The following is a 23,697-nucleotide window of genomic DNA, read 5'->3' as shown; positions in this document are numbered from 1 at the left end:
TCTAGGAGGGGTATATCGCCCCCCCCCCCCCCCCCCCTCAGCTCCTCCTTGTACTCTATGCAAACTATCTGATATACTGTCAATTTATGCAAACTCTGAATTACTGATTTTGGGAGATTTTAACCTGGATTGGCTTTCACCAGTATCCGATAAATTAAAAGGCATTTGTACTGAGCTAAATCTAACTCGGCTGATAACTAAACCAACCCAGTAAAATCTACTCTACTATACATTATTCTAACAAATACCCCCCATAAATACACAGCCAGTGGGGTTTTTGCAAATGATATCAGTGACCACTGCCCTATTGCTTGTATTAGAGATACCAGGCTGAAACACTCTGATCCCTGTATAATCTCTAAGAGAAATTATAAACATTTCTCACAGCAAGCTTTTACCCTTGACTTATATCACTCTGAGTTTTTATCCACTTGCTGCTTTCTGGACCCGGTTTTAGCCCTTGCTTTTTTCTCTTCTATTGTTACCTCTATGTCTGATAAACATGCCCCGCTTAAGAATCACAGAGTAAGAAACCGAACCAGTTCTTGGTTCTCTCCTGAATTGTCAGGTCTTTTCCTGCAAAAGAATCGGGCCTGGGCCTTGGCGAGGAAAACAGGTACTCCAGCTGATTGGCTGTTTTTTAGGCAATTGAGAAATAAATGTACTGCAGCTGTCAAAAAGGCAAAATCAAATTACTTCCTTAATGCTATGACAGATTCTGCAGGAGATCCTGCAAAATTCTGGAAAACCGTTAATTCACTGAAACGGGGGGATTCTGCTGTTTCTCTTCCTAAGCAAATTACCTCAGATTCCTGTATCCTAAGTGAAAAAAATGATATTTGTGATGCTTTTAATAAGCATTTCATCTCTGCTGGTTTTTTATTTGAAAGGAAAAGTGGCCATTGTGGTACTGGCCAGTTAGTTGATTTTTCGTCAAGTCTGACAGTTACTTAAAGGGGTCCCTCAGGGTTCAATAATTGGCCCACTATTGTTCTCACTTTATATAAACAACATTGGTGATGATGTCAGATATTGTAAATTCCATTTATATGCAGATGACACAGTGATGTACTCTATTGCTCCAACAGCGGACCAAGCTTTAATGCAGTTGGAGTCTGATTTTAGGATACTACAGGGGTCTCTTTTACAACTTAAACTTGTTTTAAATGCTAAGAAAACAAATGTCATGTTTTTTTCTAGGTCTAAACTCTCAGTTAGAAACACTTTTGTAATCACTAGCTTGGATGGTACTCAAATCAAACAGGTCTCTGCATATAAATGTTTAGGGGTATGATTAGATGATAGGCTTTCTTTTAAAAAACATGTTACTGAATTGGGAAAAAAGCTCAAATTCAAGATAGGGTTCCTTTACAGAAACAGGGCTTGTCTGTCCTCCGTAAATAGAAAACAAATTCTGCAGGCTACTTTTATGTCCGTTTTAAATTATGGTGATATTATCTATATGCATGCATCGGCAAACACATTAAAACCACTGGATGCTATTTACCATTGTGCACTCAGGTTTATCACGGGTGATAGCTACAAAACTCATCACTGTATCCTATATCAACATGTGGGTTGGGCCTCTCTATCTGTGAGGCGAGAGCAACATGCTCTCTTGTTTATTTATAAAGCACTTCTTTTAAAACTACCTCCATATATATCATCATTAATTTCCACTAGATATACAAATTTTAAAACCAGATCACAGATGTGGATTACATTAGAGACTCCTGCGGTCTCCACAGAGTTGGGTAGGACTGCCTTTAGTTCCTTTGCACCTTATTTATGGAACAAACTGCAGATCCAACTTAAGTTAGACACTCTGGTGTCCCTTGCCCATTTCAAAAATGTTATGGAGGATCAATATGATGTTGTCTGTGATTGTTTCTGTTGAATTGTGTCTTTGTTTTGTATGTTTGAAATGTTCTTGTCTGTATGCCTAAAACTCAACATGTTTACACAGGGCACAGCCGTAAAAGAGATCCAGGTCTCAGTCTGTTTTCCCTGTTAAAATAAAGATAAAAAAATTAATTAAAAAAAGTTGCAAATTAGCTAAAAAGTAGTAAGTAGTTGAAAAGTTGCAAAAGTTTTCGTGATGATGAGATTCGAACGCGCAACCTTTGTTGCTAGAATTTCGCATTATACGCCCACCCATCCACCCCGACCAACCATCCCACCTTTAAGTAACCATCTGTCTTATGTAACCATACCAAACTTAACATATCATACTAATTAGAGTGTCATGGATTTACATTTGCTATGTTACGTCTAGTCTATGAGACCAGGCTGTGTGCACGGGAAGGCCTGGAAATAACTTTTTCACTCTTTTCCTGCTTACCTATTCTTGCTTTAGTCTCTGTGTGTGTGCGTAGGCTGCATGTTTTTGGAGCATTGGTTTCCTCACATAGTGTACCAGAAGCCATAAACCACCTCCATAAGGTTTAGTCCAAGTAACCAGTAATAAGTGTTGTGTTAGAATGAACCATTGTAAAAGGGAATTGACCTGCCTAATCCCCAGGAGTGGATTTTCTCTCCAAATGCTGATGAGCCAGAATCAACTCTACTGCAGGTTAAGAGAACTGTGATCCATAGTGTTGCAGCAGTCGAAGGCACTGCATCACGGTGCTTGAGGCGTCACTACAGACCCTGGTTTGATCCTGGGTAGGCCATTATTGAAAATAAGAATTTGTTCTTAACTGACTTGCGTAGTTAAATAAAATAAAAATAAGCCCCGCCCACAGACCCAGGCTAGCACTGGAATGTTCTGGTGCTTTATAAAGGGAAAAACTACACCAATACCCCAGACAGGCAGGTGCTTGGCATTTTTGTTAAGACTGTTACCTCAATGTTTGTCTTCTGCCAGTTTACCGAGTGTCCTCCAGTCAAGGGGCCTCATTTATAACCGTTGTTATAAATTTCTGCTTGTGCCATTTCTGAAAAGTCCACACACCCCATATTGAGATTTATAAACTTGGCACACGCCATACATAGGCATGTTTCCAGTTATAAATCAGACGTGAACGAGCATTAAAACTCCGCCTGGGAAAACGCCTCCATTCACTTTTTATGGTGACGATAATTCTCTTTGTTTGCTGTATAATTTACAACTATTGGCGTTAGGCCACAGCATGCAAAATACTAATTGTTGTCCAATATTTAGTTTACCAATAGATTATTGGGTTCATACAGTATGTCTTGCCTTGGTATAGGCTCTTTGATTTAATAGGCAATGATGTTGTGCTCCTATCGCACAGCTATATTGTATTATGACAGTATGGGTAGGCTATATTGTAGGCTACCCATACTGTCAAAATGTTTACATAAGCTACTAGTCTATTTAATGTGTTGCCAGAATGTTGTAATCTTTAGCATTAATTTATTCTGTATTTGGAAAAGGACTGTGTCAATTTGTGAATGAGAAAACAATGGTAAATTGTCGTTGACCTGTCAGCAGAACGTTTGGATTCGCCCGCCAATTCTGAAACATTGTAGGACAGGCTGCAAAAAAGAAATGCAATTACACTACTTACAGTGTTAGTAATATTTCTTGTATGTTTTTGTTCTGCTTGTCTTTTTAAAATACATTTTATGTAGTGCTACTGATATTCATTACTGCGTTGTTGGTGAAGAGCAAGAAAGGCATTTCACTGTAGGCTACTTTTGCACATGACAATAAAAACTTAACTTGGTACATAGGCCTACTTCAATGTAAAAGATTAGCTGTTAAATTCGACTGTATACCAGTATTATAAACCCCGCTGCTTATGATATTGCAAAGTTTGAAATACATACTGTATAGCCTGTCTATTTACTGGGCTACAAGGTCCAATTAAATGAGAGATGCGCATGGTCATTTCAAATTTGTTGTATGGCTACTTTGGGAATATCAAACCATCACAGCCAGAAAATGTGAGGAATATATTCTGCAATGGCTATGAAAATAAATAGGAAAATGATTCCTATGTCGAATTATTTTAGATTCTGAATATAATACACATAGATTTTTGCTGTTCTCACTAATGGCAAATGGTTACTTTCTTATTCAGATGTTTTTCTGTTCGTTTTTTTCTGTATAAGCATTTCATCATATCCCCCATTTGCACTAAATACTTGCCAGCTTGCAATACAATATTTCAACCACTAGCAGATGTGCGTACGCATGGTCTGAAGTTTGCAGGGAGGTATGCACATTCTCATGTCAAGTAAAACATTTTAAATGGCAAGTTTTGCGTGAAAACTGGTGCACACACATATTGGGGTATATTTTGTGTGTATGCACGGTTTATAAATGATCCTCCAGATGAATGAGTCAGTAGGCAGAACTGGCAACCCCTTCACAGGGAGTCTGTGTAAGTGGGCTGCCAGTTTAGAGACCTAGACTAATCTCTTTGAGAGAGGTTTAGAATTGATTGTGCGCCTGACACAGCTTAACCTGGTGCTGCCATTTTGCATAACCTGTGAAACTACCTGAAGGTATCCTCATAGCCTGCAGGTGCTCCCTGATCTCTCCGCAACTTCAGCATTCCTAACTCTATGAACATTCCGTCTCTATTGTTGAAGCCATACATTTCTGCCTGATTTGCCAAGTTTCTCTCCAGTCAAGGATATGGATCAATCAGCTCTGGAGTAGTGATGTGGCGGCAGAATTGTTTTGCGAAAAATGAAGGTTTTTGTACAACAACATAATAAAATCAAGCATTACTCAACTAGAAATTCAGACAAATCAGTGCATTCACCACATTTTTTGTTGATCCCCCTCCACCAGGCTGTGTAGAGGGTTGTCAGGGTTTCTGTCTGAGAGGTGCTTCATCCTCCTCAGGAACAACTGGAACACATTAAGATGCTGGAATGTGGCTGTGGATGGGGAGAGCTGAGGGCAGCCTTTGGTGTTAGTTGCTGGTATTTAGGTAAGGTTAATGATTAGCGTTTCCCAAGGTCTGCTTCTTATCGCTTTATTCTTCTGGGAAACCACAGCCCTCATGTAGACATTGTGTGTGTGTGTATAGTCACTCTCTTCAGTGTTACCTACCTTGTGATGGATCACACCAACGAGACGTGACATGTCTCAGGAACAAGGTAACCTACTTCCTTTACATCGTATCCTGGCGATCAGAGACAAGTAGATACCGTCATCCTAAAGAAAGGCCTGAAGCAACCGCTGCACTCCAGTGCAACCTGAGAGTGGAAGGTATCATGTTCACCAGTGTAATTTCCACATGATGAATGGCTTTTTCTGCGCTGTGTCTACAGTGCCAGTGCCTCTCGTTAAGGGATTCTTTCACCGTCACTTTCTTTGTAAAGAGGATTGGTTGAGGGAAAGTGTACAGACAGGTCAACTGTTTGCGTGTTGGTTAAACTATTTCCAATATTAACTGACTTAGATCGCACACTAAGTCCCCAGTGTATTTGTCTTTTTCAGATGCTGTTTTCTTTGAGAATATTTTTCTAGTTATTCTGCTCCAGCTTTGTCTATTGTTTATTGGTTCTATCTGCATGTCATCTCTCACTCTCCATTGTTTGAGTGGTGGGAATCTCTGCTCAATAGGAATCTTTCAGAAATCTAACAAGTCTTTGAGATTGTCAACAGGTCTTTGAAATGATACACTCAGGCTTTGCAGTGACTCTCTTCTGAATCACCTTGAAACAGCTTGCTCTACACTTGATATGGTCTCTGCTGAAAGGATCCGTATGTCCACACTTCTCTCTTCATTTCTTGCAGAGGTAAAGTGTTTTTCTCATCCACAGGTGCTCGGAGTGCTGTGACCACCTGACCAACTGGTACTATGAGAAGGATGGCAAGCTGTACTGCCGTAAACACTACTGGGAGAAGTTTGGAGAGCTGTGTCATGGCTGTTCTCTGCTCATGACTGGACCTGCCATGGTGAGTCACCCCACTCCATCCTCCTCACCTCACTGTCAGTAGACACTGAGACTATGGTTTGTCATTTCCACATACCAGTATATCCCAGTCTGATTGTGATCCTGGAGCTTCTGCACACCTGGTCCTTGCTTCCTGTGTGAAAGCAAGAAGAACCCTGGTTGCCGTTTATGTTGGCCCAGGATCCAGAGTATCAGGTATTATAATGCAATAGGCTTCAGGCTTGGTTCAATTTTAGATCTCATTGAACATAAAGACGACAGTGTTGGTATGGAGAACAGTCAGACAAAGCTGTACATTAGATAATATATTAATAATTCACTGTCAGGATTACTATTGTATTTAGAGGTTAGATGTGTAGGGCCACACTCGGATAACACCAACTCACAGTGAATCACTGTTCTTTGATATGCGCTCAGTGGGTTGTGCAGCAATAGGATCTGTTTTTCTCCATGTGTACAAATGAGGGAACTATCAGCTTTACCCAATTTTCCCTCTCCTCAACTTTCAGCAGAATCCCTAGAGGGAAGGTTGAAGCCCTATGTTGTAACAAACATCTCCTTGGTGATTGAGGTCAATACTTATGTACAGGAGAGGTCATGGGGGCTGGGCACTGGCACAGCAGTAATCATCCACACAGAGCAGACTGGACCTGAACCTTCTCTCTGTGTTAGTTAGGTTCCCCAGCACAATGTGTGTGTCTGTGTTAGGTTCCCCCATTGTGGATGCTTCTCTTTCTGTTAGTTAGGTTCCCCAGCACAATGTGTGTGTCTGTGTTAGGTTCCTCCATTTGGATGCTTCTCTCTCTGTTAGTTAGGTTCCCTCATCATGGCCCTTCTCTCTGTGTGTTAGTTAGGTTCCCCCGTCATGGCCCCGCTCTGTTCTCCTCTGTACAGTCTCCACAGTTCACTTCCCCCGGCACATAGTGAACTTTGGGGGGAAAATGGAGAACATGGAGTGGTTTTGGAACCAGTCCATCACCTGATTCAGTCCACTGCGGTGGAAAGGCAACAGATACTACCCACACTGCACGGCCAGTCTGCCACCAGACCACCACAGTGTTTATTGGAGACAGTTTTTGAAAGATCAAGTATCTGTTATTAAGGGAAGGTTAGAATGTTTGGCTTGACTGCGTTTGTCAAATCAATGTTCATCTTTCAGGATTAGATCATGAGCTCATGGTTATGCTATTGAAGTGTAGCTGAAGGCTGAATATTGGTTAGCTTTCTTCTTGTTTCATCAGTGCTATGGAATTCCCATGCATGGGGTTGGAGTGCTGTGATTTTTAATGGAACTTCATTTTAACAGTATTATGGCCCCTATTAAACCAGGTCTAAATACAACTAGAACTGCTGAAAACACAAACAATTCCTGGTCACAAAATGGTCATTTCTCTTTAACTGGATTAAAGTGGGCCCCAAAATGAAGTATTTTAATTTTTTTACCTGAAGTTTGCCAGTAAGCAAAACACATAATGGGCCTTTCTATTTGGTTTTGGACACATTGGCTCTGTAAGTGCCAAGTATTTCTGGCAGGGTTGAATTGGCAGCCTTCTCTTACCCTGCAGCCGAACCAACACTGGGTTAAATGGTCTAGCTGTTGGGTCTCTCAGGAGAGGAGAGTAGTGTGGAGCATGCAGCTACTTAAAGCTGTTGTGTGTTTGTGGGGCAGGCTATGGCACCAAATGCCATTTTGTTCTCTGAGGAGATCGTCGCATGGCATTTTTCATTTCAGTTTGCCTACTTTTCTCTGTGGCTGTGGAGACGTTTTACAGTTCTTGACAGTTGTAAATCCTCTCAAATTAGACTGCTTTGGAATATCCTTCTTTTTGTTCTTTTTCAATTGGTAAGATGGGGAAATGAAAAGACAAATGAATAGAGACCAGCTCCACACACACACACACACACACACACACACACACACACACACACACACACACACACACACACACTAGCCTCCCCTTGCCGAGAGAGCCTGCACACACACAGCCACCTATGGACTATGACACAGCTGTGTGTGTCTAGCTGGGGTTCCTTCAGGCTGTTTCTGACTGGGGTCAGTGTGGTAATGCTTCAGCCTGGAGGGAGGGAGTCACAGCCACAGACGCACACATGGCTTACATCACTCAGCCTAATCCTAGTGCCCCCTGGACCAGCAACAAGATCCTTTCCCAACACTTTTACTCATAGCAGCCTACAATGAAGAGCTGGGGAGAATGGAACATATTATCCCACTTCAAAGACTACAGGTTTTCATTAATATATTCACATTCTTTAGAAATGATTCTGTTTTTAAATGATCTGGTGAGGAGCTTAGGTCTTGAGACAAAATCTCTAACCAAAATTGAATTCAAGCTTTAGAAGGCATTGCAGCTCGTTGTTGTTGTAGACTTAAGACTCCAATGAAATTGAAGTCTGTTAACACTGACTGGTTTAAATAGATTATCTCTCCAGGCCTCATGTACAGGAGCACATTTTAGATTTTCCAGCTGCCCGCCCAGCCTTAACATCACATGATCACTTCAGATCCAGGAATGAAGTTCAAACCCACATGAAGTGGCCTCTGAACCTCCTCTATGGCACATACCCTGTGTGTAGGAGTGTGTGTGTGTGTCCCTTGCTTCAGGAGGTGGATACTTTGTTTAATTTAGCATGAGAGCAAGACCAATAGATTGGGAGTGTGAAAGTTATAGAGAAGTAACATGTGAATGAGTAAGCTGTTGTACATGCGTGAGAGAACCAGACTTTCTTTCAGAGTATGTTAATGTGTGAAAAGAGAGAGCGTCAGTGAGAGGCATGCTGTGATTAGAGAAGGCAGGGCTTGGGTCCCGGGGAGGTGGATGACATCATAGCATATTCCAGATAGGTTAAGAGTGGAGCAGGTGTTACTGACTGTGTCACTGCCGCAAAGAGAGGAGGACAGCACACAGAACACAACACCATCTAGCACACAACACCGGACAGAACGGCACACAGCACAGTGTTCTCTCCATGAAGCTGGAACGCCATGGGAAAGACAAACCCACCTGTATCTGTTCTTCCAGGTGGCCGGAGAATACAAGTATCACCCAGAGTGCTTTGTGTGTCTGAGCTGCAAAGTGGTCATCGAGGATAGGGACACCTATGCTCTGGTAGAGCGCTCCAAACTGTACTGGTGAGAGTTGTTTTAATTCTGTTCCATTTTTTTGTTTAGTCTGATGTTGATAGAGGCAGTTTAGGGAATGTGATTTATGTTATTGGAAATAGGCAGCATCGCTCTATTTCTGATGAATCTGTTGTCTCACACCTGAGCTCCCTCTACGGTCTGACTCTCTCCATACCCCTCCTTCCTGCTCTCTTCTTCTCTACATATTTTTCTACAATAAAACTTTATTGTTCCCAAAGGGCAATTGTTTTGAAACATCGTACAGACAGATGACATAGTTGAAGTAGAACATGTTGATGAACACTTTGAACCACTTTCAACTGGTAAACACTTTAATAACATCATTATCCACAACACTGCCCCTTATTCCTTCTTTCTTCTCTCCTCTCTCTTCCTCTTCCTCTCGGTGCAGTGGGAAGTGCTATAAGCTGGTAGTCCTGGCACCCGTGTTGGAGAAGCGTTCGGCCGACTCGTCCCTGGACTCTCTGCCTCACACGGTCACCCTCATCTCCATGCCCTCTGCCACCAACAGCAAGAGGGGCTTTTCTGTCTCTGTCATAGGGGACGCGGCCAGCGGCTTAGCTAGCGTGCAAGTCAAAGAGTGAGTGGATTTAACTGTCACTCACAGCCAGTGAATCCATACACCCCTGACTGTCTAGGACTTGAGTGGGACAGGATGAATCATGTGTTGTGTAACTGATTATAGAAATCCCACGTCTCTTTACTTTGGTGGCGTTATTATAGTCTTGATCAGGACTCGGCCAAAGGAGTCGCTCATTAGTTGATTGATGTACTTGATGTTGTGGACAGTCAGACACACCCACCTGTGTATTGTCTAGGTGCTCACTGCTGATTAGTCAATAGAACCAACTCTCTTCTGATAGACCTGTATGAATTCAGGTCATAGTTCATGCTGATACTGGTGCGTCTGACAGACATGTATTTGTGCTGTATTTCTCTCAGAGTCAGAGGGATGCATATCAGCCCGGAAGTTCGGAATGCCATCCACGTTGGTGACAGGATCCTGGAGATCAACGGTCTTCCAGTGGGGACACTGATGGAGGAAGAGGTGAGTTGCATGATACCGTTTTTCACCATTCACTGACGTTTTACGTGGTTAACTTCATAACATTCAGTAGTTTGAATAAAGCAATGAAATGTAGTCTCTATTCAGTAGTAACCCAGTGGTGTTTAATAAAGCGTGACTATTACATAAGTATTTGCGACCGTTGCTCTATTATACACCTCATTTTCAAACACTTTTAATAACACGGAAGCCAAACGCAGAAACTCGCACATTATTCATAATTCATATGTGCACCACTAGAAATCCCTGCATTAGCATGTTTCTGTTAGCCGAAACATCCTGACAAAATACAATAGATCACTGGCCTTATGGGTCTGGACTTTGTAGACTAAACTGCAGAGAAATCCCCCCATAATTGATCCAAATACTGCAATGCATTAAAAACGCCGGGCGTTTGTCTGGTTATTCAAATTACATAGGCTATTCACTGCAGTTTACAGCCTAGACTAGAGTTTTGTACTCACTTGAAAACAATAATAATATTCTTCATTACATTGTGATGTTGTAGCCCAGGTAAGATATTTCTTGTCCCTAAAAAAACTGAAACATAATGTAGCTTTTCCAGCTGCGTTCCCAGGGACTGGGAGGGAGCACACTCAGCACAGCTTCGGGATCAGCTTCAGGATCAACTTTTTTTTCTTTCGCTGTGTAAATTGACAGGACATATTCACTGCGGTACTAAGCCTAACATTGAGCTCATGAATTATGATATAATATGCATATGCTTCTACTTATGCTAAAGGCTACATTTCTAGCCTCTGTCTTTCTGTTGCGCAATTACGCACCTGGCCTCTCCGCTGCCACGGCTATTCCTCTTACATCTTGTGAAGTCCCAGGAAAAAGCAGACTACAAAATGTAGTTGGACACTTATTTTTTATTTTTTTGCCTACTTATAGCCTATAGGAGGAGAGATGCGCGCTTGCTCTTGCTTGCTGAATGTAAAATAGGCTACAGCATTAGCGGCTGGGGAGTTTGAAAGGAGAATCACATATTTTCTTATAGTACATTTACATTTTAGTCATTTAGCAGACGCTCTTATCCAGAGTGACTTACAGTAGTGAATGCATACATTTTTTTCTTTTATTTTTTGTATTATTTTTTATTATTCCGTATTGGTCCCCCATGGGAATCGAACCCACAACCCTGGCGTTGCAAACACCATGCTCTACCAACTGAGCCACACGGGATAGTAGTCCTATCTTAACATCGATAGGCTACATCCTGACAAAATACACCATATGAGCGGCCTGCTAATGTACCTTTCTTGTCCTTCTAAACTGTCGAGAATAGACACAAACTGATACATATTGTTTCATAATCAGGCCTAGGCTGTAGACCTATGCAGTTATTTTGGCATGAAACAAAACAGGACGTTTAAGCGGTTATTCAAATTTGCCAACGTCACTGCAGTTTACAACCTATGGATAATAATTGTATATTCACTTGAGAATGACAATACATTTCTTGTTGCACTGTGTTGTTGTAGCCCGGGTATAATAATTGTCTTGTCTTAAAAATTTAGGCCTATGCCTAATCAATAGTGGAACTTTGCGTGCCCTGCCCAGGGACCACAGAGTGCAGCCTGGAGGAACACACTACACATTTTCTATTTCATCATCTGTTCACTTTTTTTTCTTGCACTTTGACAGGTAATTATTTTGCCTATAGGCCTAATATTTAGTTAATGAATGGCCTAATCAGGCTAGTATTTAGCTTCTTACCTCAGCTACACATCACTACCCTCTCTCTTCCGGCTGTTCCCGTGCGAAATAGGCTACGTAAGCCTCTCCACAATAGGCCATTCCTCTTCTTGTGAAATCCCAGGAAAGCTATAGGCTACAAAAGCTATAGGACATTTATTTTTATACTTTTTAATACTAAGCCCAATAACCAATTCAGGGAAAGAAGAGGGCTTGCTTTTACTAATTGCTGAATTTAAAACAGGCGTACAGCATAGAAAATGCATTTTGGGGAAAGTTGAGGAGAGAAAGTGCATTAGTGTTGTCTTTTTGGGCTGGTAATGATAACATTGTTGCACTGATGCATTGCAAATACACTACCTGACCAAAAGTTGAACATCTCATTCCAGAATCATGGGCATTAACATAGAGTTGGTCCCCCTTTTGCTGCTATAACAGCCTCCACTCTTCTGGGAAGGCTTTCCACTAGATGTTGGAACATTGCTGCGGGGACTTCCTTCCATCCAGCCACGAGCATTAGTGAGGTCGGGCACTGATGTTGGGCGATTAGGCTTGGCTCGCAGTCGGCGTTCCAATTTATCCCAAAGGTGTTCGATGGGGTTGAGGTCAGGGTTCTGTGCAGGCCAGTCATGTTCTTCCACACCGATCTCGACAAACCATTTCTGTATGGACCTTGCTTTATGCATGAGGGCATTGTCATGCTGAAACAGGAAAGGGCCTTCTCCAAACTGTTGCCACAAAGTTGGAAGCACAGAATCGTCTAGAATGTCATTGTATGCTGTAGCATTAAGATCTCCCCTCACTGGAACTAAGGGGCCTAGCCCAAACCATGAAAAACAGCCCCAGACCATTATTCCTCGGCCACCAAACTTTACAGCTGGCACTATGCGTTGAGGCAGGAAGCGTTCTCCTGGCATCCGCCAAACCCAGATTGGTACGTCGGACTGCCAGATGGTGAAGCGTGATTCATCACTCCAGAGAACGTGTTTCCACCGCACCAGAGTCCAATGGCAGCGCGCTTTACATCACTCCAGCTGACGCTTGGCATTTTGCATGGTGATCTTAGACTTGTGTGCGGCTGTTCGGCCATTGAAACCCATTTCATTAAGCTCCCGACGAACAGTTCTTGTGCTGACGTTGCTTCCAGAGTCAGTTTGGGACTCAGTAGTGAGTGTTTCAACTGAGGACAGACGCTTCAGCACTCGGCGGTCCCGTTCTGTGAGCTTGTGTGGCCTACAACTTCGCAGCTGAGCCATTGTTGCTCCTAGACGTTTCCACTTCACAATAACAGGACTTCCAGTTGACCGGGGCAAGGCAGACATTTGACGAACTGACTTGTTGGAAAGGTGGCATTTTATGAAGGTGCTATGTTGAAAGTTAATGAGCTCTTTAGTAAGGCCATTCTACTGCCAATGTTTGTCTATGTAGATTTCATGGCTGTGCGCTAAATGTTATACGCCTGTCAGCAACGGGTGTGGTCGAATCCACTAATTTAATGGGGTGTTCCACATACTTTCGTGTGTATATATAGTGTAGTGGCACAGGCATAGCCTAGTTGAGCACTGTGAAAAAGAAGACCCAAAGGAATTGACAACCGTTAGAAAAACCAAAATCACTTGCAAACCACTTAAACAATGAGTCAATGACATGCTGTAAAAGATGCTCAGGCTAAATGGCGTTTGTCGAATTGCTACATTTAAATACAGGTTATATTCTTTTTTTGTTAGGCCTACATGTACATTAAAGTATTATTATTATGACAAAACATACCTTGACAACACTGAATGGTGTGAACCAGTATCTGTGCTTTAGAGACCTCATGAATGGTTTTGTGTTACCCCCTTATTAATAGGCAGTGTACAGTAGGATGCGTTGATCAGTTGATTGACAGGTGCAGGACTATAGAATGATAAACTTTCCTGTACAGGCTCACCAACGTTTTATAGTTATGTAGCCTATAGTTTCTCATTATAGTTATCATTATTGGCTTGGTGGACGGCCCTTAACTCTTAAACAACACCACTAATGTAATTATCACAACAGAACTACTAGTAGGTCTAGCTAACATTAGCGAACATGAATGAAATAGGCTACATATACAATTACACTTACACTTGTTTACTTGACTTTTATACTCTATATATTGACTCCTTCAAATAATTTACTCTAGCAAGTTTGCCACCGGCCCGCTCTAGTAGGTAAGTAAAGCGGAAGTCAAATCCATCACTTCCATTGTTTGGCTGTGCCCATAGCCACGTTCTAAAATGAGGTGGATGGAAGACAGAACGTGATCTTTGCATTCTTTCCATTCTGCCTTAATTTAAACATTCTTTAGTTGGGGAGGATGGCATCTGGAAGGACTCAACACAATCTCACCACACCACCTTACCAAACCATGTGCATTCCAATGGTGCATTCACTGATTTCATTTTAGTTCCCACCTTTCCTGTTTGCCACAAGGTGTGTTCGAATTAAAATTATTCGGCTCCATTCAAGTCATGTTGTATAAGTCAATTTGATAGCTCTTCGGGTGGTCAGGAATCAGGAACCTGTTCTCATTGGAACCCTGCCTAGTTCTTCTAATTCCATCCCGTGTTCTATGGGCCGTATACCAATACCTCTCTCATTAGTGTTGCGTGCTCATGTTACTATGTCAGAGAGGACTTTGTCCAAGCAGATTATGTATTTTCATTGGTGTTTTCAGGTGGAGGACCTCATCCATCGGACCAGTCAGACACTGCAGCTGCTCATAGAGTATGATCCAGTCAGGCAGCGGTTGGACAGGCTCAGACTGGGGTCCTCGCAAAACCGCTTGGGGGTCCCCGCCACCTCCCGCATGCGTCTGTCTTCACCCTCTAACAGTGTCCTGGAGAGGACAGACGTGGTGGATGACGGCACCCTAAAGAGGAGGTCTCTAAGGTACAGCTGAACCAACCAACCTTAGGAGAGAGAGTCTAATCATTGGGGGCAGAAATGGAGAGATACAAAGTTATTTATAATTTGTTCCAGTATATCTTGATCTACGTATGTCTAATTGACATTTGTCCCTCTCTGTAAATGGAAGGCGTAGCAACAGCATCTGTAAGTCCCCTGGGCCAACCTCCCCTAAGGAACGCCCTATCCTGACCCGGGACATTGGGCGCTCCGAATCCCTGCGCTCCTCCAGCAGCTGCTCCCATCGCATCTTCCGCCCCTGTGACCTCATCCATGGAGAAGTGCTGGGCAAGGGCTTCTTCGGCCAGGCTATCAAGGTCAGCTCCTCACCCAACAATCAACCTCTTTTTTCCACACACATCTCAATCTCTCACATCTACTCCATGCCTTCACATACCTTCACACAGACGTCAGTGTTTTGTTTTTCTGCTCATTGACAGGTAACCCACAAAGCCACTGGTGAGGTGATGGTGATGAAGGAGTTGATTCGCTGTGATGAGGAGACGCAGAAGACCTTTCTAAAGGAGGTCAGTAGTCTAGTCCACTCATCTTTACGGATTTGCTTCAGTCTTCGGAGGGAAACGTAAGCTTTTTTCAAAGATAAAATGTGGAAATTGATTGCTGTGGTGTTAAAGTTCAGATTGAAAGCATAAAGGTGAGTTTTTAAAGATGGAATCTGCAGTAAGGGGAAATGGCGCCACTGGCCGCCCACCACCGTTGTTATTGTTTTTGTTGTCGAGTTGAAGAGCGTCACGCAGCATGGTAAAAAAAAGGTCAGTACATATTGTGGTCTTCTATTGTGCGTGCAATGATGTCCGAGGTTGAAAATACTGTGTTGGTTGTTTACAGGCCGTGGCTGTTTCACCATTAAGGATTGCAGCTTTAAATGTATCTCTCTCTCCAGGTCAAAGTGATGAGGAGTCTGGAACATCCCCACGTGTTGAAGTTCATCGGCGTGCTATACAAGGACAAGAGGCTGAATTTAATAACCGAGTTTATTGAGGGAGGCACACTGAAGGATTTCATTAGAGACATGGTGTGTTTCAGCTAATTAATTCACTAAACCCTCTCTCTTCTCTCCCACTGCACCAAAATATAGTTTAGAAATAAATAGCTGTTACTGTTTTCCTTAAACGTATACTTTGGGATTTTGGCAATGAGGCCCTTTATCTATTTACCCAGAGTCAGATTTTACATTTTACATTTACGTCATTTAGCAGACGCTCTTATCCAGATTGACTTACAAATTGGTGCATTCACCTTATGACATCCAGTGGAACAACCACTTTACAATAGTACATCTATATCTTTTTTTGGGGGGGGTTAGAAGGATTACTTTATCCTATCCCAGGTATTCCTTACAGAGGTGGGGTTTCAGGTGTCTCCAGAAGATGGTGATTGACTCCGCTGTCCTGGCGTCGTGAGGGAGCTTGTTCCACCATTGGGGTGCCAGAGCAGCGAACAGTTTTGACTGGGCTGAGCGGGAACTGTGCTTCCGCAGAGGTAGGGGGGCCAGCAGGCCAGAGGTGGATGAACACAGTGCCCTTCTTTGGGTGTAGGGACTGATCAGAGCCTGAAGGTACGGAGGTGCCGTTCCCCTCACAGCTCCGTAGGCAAGCACCATGGTCTTGTAGCAGATGCGAGCTTCAACTGGAAGCCAGTGGAGTGTGCGGAGGAGCGGGGTGACGTGAGAGAACTTGGGAAGTTTGAACACCAGACGGGCTGCGGCGTTCTGGATGAGTTGTAGGGGTTTAATGGCACAGGCAGGGAGCCCCGCCAGCAGCGAGTTGTAGTAATCCAGACGGGAGATGACAAGTGCCTGGATTAGGACCTGCGCCGCTTCCTGTGTAAGGCAGGGCCGTACTCTGCGAATGTTGTAGAGCAGGAACCTACAGGATCGGGTCACCGCCTTGATGTTAGCGGAGAACGACAGGGTGTTGTCCAGGGTCACGCCAAGGCTCTTAGCACTCTGGGAGGATGACACAATGGAGTTGTCAACCGTGATGGCGAGATCATGGAACGGGCAGTCCTTCCCCGGGAGGAAGAGCAGCTCCGTCTTGCCGAGGTTCAGCTTGAGGTTGTGATCCGTCATCCACACTGATATGTCTGCCAGACATGCAGAGATGCGATTCGCCACCTGGTTATCAGAAGGGGGAAAGGAGAAGATGAATTGTGTGTCGTCTGCGTAGCAATGATAGGAGAGACCATGTGAGGATATGACAGAGCCAAGTGACTTGGTGTATAGCGAGAATAGGAGAGGGCCTAGAACTGAGCCCTGGGGGACACCAGTGGTGAGAGCACGTGGTGCGGAGACGGATTCTCGCCACACCACCTGGTAGGAGCGACCTGTCAGGTAGGACGCAATCCAAGAGTGAGCCGCGCCGGAGATGCCCAACTCGGAGAGGGTGGAGAGGAGGATCTGATGGTTCACAGTATCAAAGGCAGCAGATAGGTCTAGAAGGATGAGAGCAGAGTAGAGAGAGTTAGCTTTAGCAGTGCGGAGAGCCTCCGTGACACAGAGAAGAGCAGTCTCAGTTGAATGACCAGTCTTGAAACCTGACTGATTTGGATCAAGAAGGTCATTCTGAGAGAGATGGCAAGAGAGCTGGCCAAGGACGGCACGCTCGAGTTTTGGAGAGAAAAGAAAGAAGGGATACTGGTCTGTAGATGAACTTGTGGATACCATTTTTATGTCTGGCAAGTATGAAGGAAGTTAGAGGTAAGCACAATGTCTGGAAGTCAGACTTCCAGACATTGTGCTAATGCTAGTTAGCATTGGCTCACAAAACTACCTGTAACTTCCTTCATAGTGGACACAGAGACAGAAAAATGGTATCCACAAGTTCATCGGACTCTGGGAAATTAGATACAGGGCCTCATTGCCAAATCCCAAAGTATCCCTTTAAGGGCCTGTGCTGTGTGGGACTGGGACTGACTTGACCTAAGGTAAACTCTGCTCAGATAAAGGCTGTTGGCTCAGTGGTGGGCTGGCTGGCATGTAAACCAGCAGAGATGTGGAATGGGAGTAAATAGAGAAAGTGTTCCCAGGTGAAGATTCAAAGGAGTTTATTACCACCCTTACTTCCCAGATTGGATCATTTACACCGCAGTCCAACAAAACATATGGTCAACAGCAATCAGAGGGAACTGGAGTTTTAATTATTTGATTTGAGATTTTCAGTGGTGGGTTACACTATATGATTTTATGTAACTTTCCTTTGAACGCCCACAATATTCTGTGTAGCCATAAAGGCTACTAAGGGGCCCACCTATTCATTTCTTGTTGTTTATTTTTCCCTGGGTTGCTACAGGACCAGTTTCCATGGGAGCAGAGGGTTAGTTTCGCCAAAGGCATTGCTTCTGGAATGGTGAGTTGGCCCCTTCCAGGGATATTTACTGTTGGAGGTTAAATACTCTCCCTATAGACACTGGCTGCTTTTTGTTCAGCTGGAGCAGCTTCCAATATGTATGGTGGTAGTTAAACACAATGCATTTTAAAGGTACAGTACTTGGGTTCAGGTTGACTCTGACTCTATGAACTGAGATCAAATTAATTGAGGCAGGGATTGCTCTTGCCAGTGGGTCATACTGTAGTGTGGGGCTTTGCAGTGACCTAGGGGTAGCCATATGTTCCACATACCTTACTGTCTGTCTTAGCCAACAGAGTGGCAGGCCTTCCCATTTCCCTGGAGACCACTTCAATACTGACAGTTCCTTATTCTCTGATTCCCTTTCCTTACAACCCACAGTCCTTCCACAGAAACACAAGTATGTAGGGCAACAAAATAATTTATTTGTTCCCTTAAGACATTGTCAAATGATGAAGTTTCTATCAGCCAGGCTTAGTGGGAGACGTTTTAAGCTACATTGTTTTCTATGCAGCATAAAGCACTATTTATGTCTTTAATATGCCGTGTTTGCTTCCACTTGTGGATGATTGGTTTGACTCATATTTTTTCCTTATTTCAGGCTTACTTGCATTCAATGAGCATCATCCACAGAGATCTTAACTCTCACAACTGCCTGGTGAAACTGGTAGGTGACCTATCCTGAATTGTACATGGCAAGCTAACTCAAAGATAGATAGGTAGAGGAGAATATAGAAAATCAGAGATCCATTTCAGTTTTCCTGATCCATTTACAGAAACACATGCAGATTCCACTCCTGCTTCATTATCTCTCGTTAATCAGTCATTGTTTCTCTCTTATACCAAAAGTGTGTGTTTGGCTTCTAAACTGTTAAAGATTGATGTACCGTGGGTAGTGTAGGTTCTTGTTTTAGATTACCCTGGAGGGAGGGTGTTCTAGAACATGTTTTGTTGTTGTCACAGAAGTCTTTGATTGGGACAGAGTAGTCTTGTTGGTACAGGCCAGGTAGAGCTATGTTCTATTCTAGCAGTAGAACACAACTCACAACAACATATTGTGTAAGTAATAAAGTACAGGCTTATATAGGTCTTCACAGAGCTTTCACTGTATGGCAACCCTACATGAGGTGTAATGAGTCTTGTCTGTTATTTCCACAGACAGACTAATTGATTTACATGTAGTGACCTATGTATAACTGTATACCTGTCTCAGTTCAGTGTCTATTATATATATATATAAGACAACACACATACCCATCTGGTCATACTTCATTGTGATTTATTTTATTGGTCATTGACTTGACACATAAGCAACAACTCTTGGAAACAATCTTATCCTTTGTTGTTATTTGACCCATATTGATTGAGGTATGTTAAGTAATATGCTCCTTGACTGAAGAAAACACCTGACACTGTTACATTGCCACGTCATGTTCTGTTGACCTCTAACCCCTGACCTCCCTCAGGACAACACAGTGGTGGTGGCAGACTTCGGCCTATCCCGGCTCATGGTGGAGGAGGTCAAGCAACCTCCCCCTGAGAAACTGGTCAATAAGAAGAGGGTGTTCAGGCGTATTGACCGTAAGAAGCGCTACACGGTGGTGGGGAACCCCTACTGGATGGCTCCAGAGATGCTGAACGGTGAGCAGAGCAGGAGGACCTAGCTTGGAGCTGTGGATCACACGGATCATTCACTTTAACACTTCTTCATTCATTGTATGCTGGCCTGTTAATTAACTGTCATCCTCAGGTAAACGCTATGATGAAAAGGTGGACATTTTCTCCTTTGGGATTGTGCTTTGTGAGGTAAGAATACGATTTTAAAGGCCTGCTTTTTATATTTACTCACAGAATTAGGCTATGGGCTGTATGTTGAAATGGAGGATACTTGTTGTGTTTGGAAATTGCGCTATCATTTATTTTGTTTGATTTGTCCACAGTGTTGGTCAGATACTGCAATCTGGAGTGTATATCCATTTTTAACTCTCTCTGTTATTGTAGATTATTGGGCAGGTGAATGCAGACCCAGAGTGCCTTCCCAGGACCTATGACTTTGGCCTGAATGTAGACAAGTTCATGGAGAAGTTTCTCCCTGACAACTGCCCACCAGCTTTCTTCCCATTGGCTGTGGCTTGTTGTGACCTCATCCCTGAAAACAGGTGAATTGAGACAATTGTTTTATACAGTGTCTGATGGCTTAAGATGCTGAGTAATGTATTACAGTTGAATGTATTACTTTGATAAACAAGTCAGTGTAGTGATAACATAGCTGTAGTAGGCATGTATACAAAACATTCTGTAATTGAAGGCTCAAAGTAACAGCGAGAACAAAGGTAGAGAGAGAGAGACCAGGGAGGGAGATAACAGAGAGGGCGTGAGGGGTAGTACATGGAACAGAAAGCACAGTGTTTGTAACTGAGCTGAACGGCCACATGTGGGAAAGTTTTCCCCTGCCTCCCCATGAGACATTATCCAGGCTATTCTCTGCCCTCTAGAGCCACAAAAGCAAGTGGAAAAACGGAACACTCCTCAGAACCAGATAGCATCTCTGTCTCAGAAGGCAGATTGCTCCCTCATGTTCCCTCATACCATGACCTTCCTTCCTGGTTGTAACCTCTCACCCCCCTGTGTCTCCCCCCACTCCCTCCCCAGGCCTGCCTTCCAGAAGCTGGAGGACTGTTTCGAGGCCCTGTTCCTTAACCAGGAGATGGGCATCCGTCTGCCAGCCGAACTGGAAGAGCTGCACCAGAAACTGTGTCGACTCCACCCTCCAAAAGAAAGCTCCTCGCTCCCAGCTCCCCAGAGCACAGTCCCAACACCAGCCCCAACACCAGCCCCTCCAGAGGAGTCCAGCCTGGCTGACAATGGCACCTAGCAGACGCCTGCCCCTCTGGATCCCCAAGCCCTCCCTCCAAGACCACAGCCTGGACTGCACTAACACAGCTGGAGGAGGAGTGGGGAAGACAAACCTAACTCATGCCATCTGGGAACTGGATAACCTGAGCTAGCTGGACCAAGCTCCTCTCTCTCTGTGTGTTATGTTGATATGGTCTGTAGTGGATGTGTGTGAGTGACCATACAGCTCTGAGAGCACCAAGGCACTGCAGTGTGTGTAGACTGGAGATAAGGGAGGAGACACATTTCAATGAGAAGTCTAGAGGCGTTTGGTATTTATTTTTGTCCTGTTACATTTTTTAAATCCTTTTTTTTGCACACACCAGGACATGCAGGGTTTTACACATCTGTTTACCATGCTAGCAGATTCTGTTATGTGGTTGGTTCTCTGCTCTCTCAATGATTCCTCATTTTATCGAGACAATCTCTCCACAGCATTTAATATACATTTTTATCTCGTCGGGTGGGTCTTAAGTTGTAGTGTGCTATGTGTGGATTGTGGAGAGAAGACTCGATCGGCAGGCAGCAGCAGTGAAAATAGAGATGTGTGACAGACTAGCTGATTGACGGAGTTAACCCAGGGCAGAGCATTTGGAGTGAAGTTTGTTTACCATCAGGAGGACAGAGGGGTATCCTACGAAGCAGATTTGAGTAGTTAGCGAGGTTACTTTGGTCAACTCTGAGTTCAACCCGGAATAACCAGTCATACGAAGGTGATTCATCTTTTATCCAGGTAAATTTCTATGACAATGAATCCTTCAGAACTAACCTTCTCCGGGGCAGGCTAATTCAGTTAACTCTGCTTACCCTGAAATGACTGAGCCACGAGTTGAGGACTGCATTGTCATCCCTTTCAATTGGAGGAAGACGACTGATTAAAATATATCACATTACACATTTATTATTGACGGAATGCATTTACATTTTCCAGCACAGTACCACTTGTATGACTTAATGCAGTTATTTTATTGATAGGAGTGTGTAAAGAAAGGCGGTTGTGCATTGATAAGCACACCAAAGTCTGCATTAACGATAAGTAATAAATATACCATAGCCTGCTGAATTTGCAAGATAACTTTTATTTTAGTTTGACTTCAGCACAAATGAAGATGGGGCACTGACTTGCCCATGGATCGAAGTTTTAGCATTGTCTCAATGAAGAGTTTGGCATTCAACTAGCCATGTGCAACATGCACTCGCGGTTACAAGCCTGCTAGAGTTAGTGGCAGGCGGACAAGCAATATCCACCGTCATAGTATGGGTGAAGCCTGAGCTGGAATGTGAAGCTAAGTAGATTTAGCTTGCTTTGTAGGATACCCCTCTGGTGTGAAGAGCACAGCAGGGACCAAACAAGCACTCTGAGGAGGCCACACACTGTCACACCAGTCAGAGAAATATGTGGAGCTGTGTCAAAGGAATGTTATGAGCTCACTGACCAAGAAAATCCTTGTCAAACAGTGATTCAACTTGAAATGTGACCTTGATCTTAGAGAACTTCCATGCTTCACTGATGGCATCAGATCCACTCTACAGCCGTTAACAGTAATCATCCTTTAGTCTTATTGTCATTTGGTTTGTGGGGCATCTACTAATGTAAAGTTACTGTAGAGGGTGGACATGGTAGTGTATAGATTTTCTTACAATTAACAAAATGTTTTTAATCCACTAAATTAACTCTGAATTTGTTTTTGTCCATGTGCACATGGACAGATTTAAAATTGTATTATGATTTGGGAATTTGGAGCTGTTGACTGATTCAGAGTTTGTTATAGGATGAATAGTGTTTTTACATGCAGCACACCTTTAGAACCAGACTGGTACCTGGTGCTTGTTGTTAAGGACCACTCAACACAGAGCTCTGTATGCGCTCCAGAATCTCAGCTCTGATTGGACAGCATGAACCTGGTGTGTACTCAATAGAGCTCTGCTCTCAAAGGCATTGTACAACTTACTAAAAAGGCTCTGTTTACACAGGCAACCCAATTATGATCTTTTTCCCACATTCGTCTTGACCAATCACATCAGGTAGCCTAGTGGTTAATAAGAGCGTTGGACCAGTAAGACAGCTGGTTCAAATCCCGGAGCTGACTAGGTAAAATCTGTCTGTGCCCTTGAGCAAGGCATTTAACCCTAATTGCTCTGCTAAATGTATATTTTTCAGATCTGATTGGTCAAAGGACAAATTAGTGAAATATCTAAATTAGGCTGCTTTTGTAAACCCTGACAAAGTGAATTGTAGTTAAATAAAACTGGATTTATATATTTAAGTTGGCTGTAAGGAATGTATATATGCCTAAGGGAATCAAGGGTTTGTAGATTTTGTTTAGACATGAACAATATTTGTAGAATATGGAGATTAAAATAAACATGGTTTTGTATGCTAGCATAATCTAAGGTACTGATTTGTACACATTGTAATCACTTATCACCATGATGTTGAATGAATAAAATAAAACATTTTGCTAATATATTGCTAACTTTAAAGATGCACACAAACCCTACTCTCCCTTTGTAAATGGGTGTAGATGACCACTAGAGGGAGGTAATGTATGACTCTGCTCATGGGATGGGTGAATCTTAAACCTAGTCTAGTCTTATTGAATTCCCAGTGAGCATGAGTCACTCACTTTTAGCAGGTTTCAGCTAAATTAAGGAACTCATTTGTATTCATTTAAAGGTGAGGAATG

General features: G+C 43.2%; 1 protein-coding gene across 3 annotated transcripts in view; it reads left to right on the top strand.

The window, feature by feature from the left end:
• The window catches only part of limk2 (LIM domain kinase 2), a 37,941-nt gene extending 14,463 nt beyond the window's left edge, over positions 1–23,478 (top strand). Inside the window, exons 1-15 of one of the 3 annotated variants that reach the window (XM_029763061.1) lie at positions 4,980–5,079; positions 5,749–5,884; positions 8,925–9,034; positions 9,438–9,626; positions 9,989–10,094; positions 14,518–14,732; positions 14,878–15,064; positions 15,188–15,274; positions 15,652–15,783; positions 18,059–18,115; positions 18,717–18,782; positions 19,582–19,756; positions 19,866–19,921; positions 20,117–20,274; positions 20,768–23,478. In XM_029763061.1, the coding sequence (XP_029618921.1) occupies positions 5,867–5,884; positions 8,925–9,034; positions 9,438–9,626; positions 9,989–10,094; positions 14,518–14,732; positions 14,878–15,064; positions 15,188–15,274; positions 15,652–15,783; positions 18,059–18,115; positions 18,717–18,782; positions 19,582–19,756; positions 19,866–19,921; positions 20,117–20,274; positions 20,768–20,990 (1,779 nt within the window). In that variant the 5' untranslated portion in view covers positions 4,980–5,079; positions 5,749–5,866 and the 3' untranslated portion in view covers positions 20,991–23,478. Of the gene's footprint in view, positions 1–4,979; positions 5,192–5,748; positions 5,885–8,924; positions 9,035–9,437; positions 9,627–9,988; positions 10,095–14,517; positions 14,733–14,877; positions 15,065–15,187; positions 15,275–15,651; positions 15,784–18,058; positions 18,116–18,716; positions 18,783–19,581; positions 19,757–19,865; positions 19,922–20,116; positions 20,275–20,767 lie in introns of those variants that run through there. The other 2 variants (XM_029763060.1, XM_029763058.1) reach the window with 2 other exon arrangements.
• The last annotated feature ends 219 nt before the right edge of the window (positions 23,479–23,697 follow it).

Source organism: Salmo trutta, chromosome 9 (assembly GCF_901001165.1).
Source record: "Salmo trutta chromosome 9, fSalTru1.1, whole genome shotgun sequence".
In the NCBI taxonomy this organism is placed as follows: Eukaryota; Metazoa; Chordata; class Actinopteri; order Salmoniformes; family Salmonidae; genus Salmo; species Salmo trutta.
The sequence above is the reverse complement of the archived record's forward strand: the minus strand, read 5'-3'. Positions and strand labels throughout refer to the sequence as shown.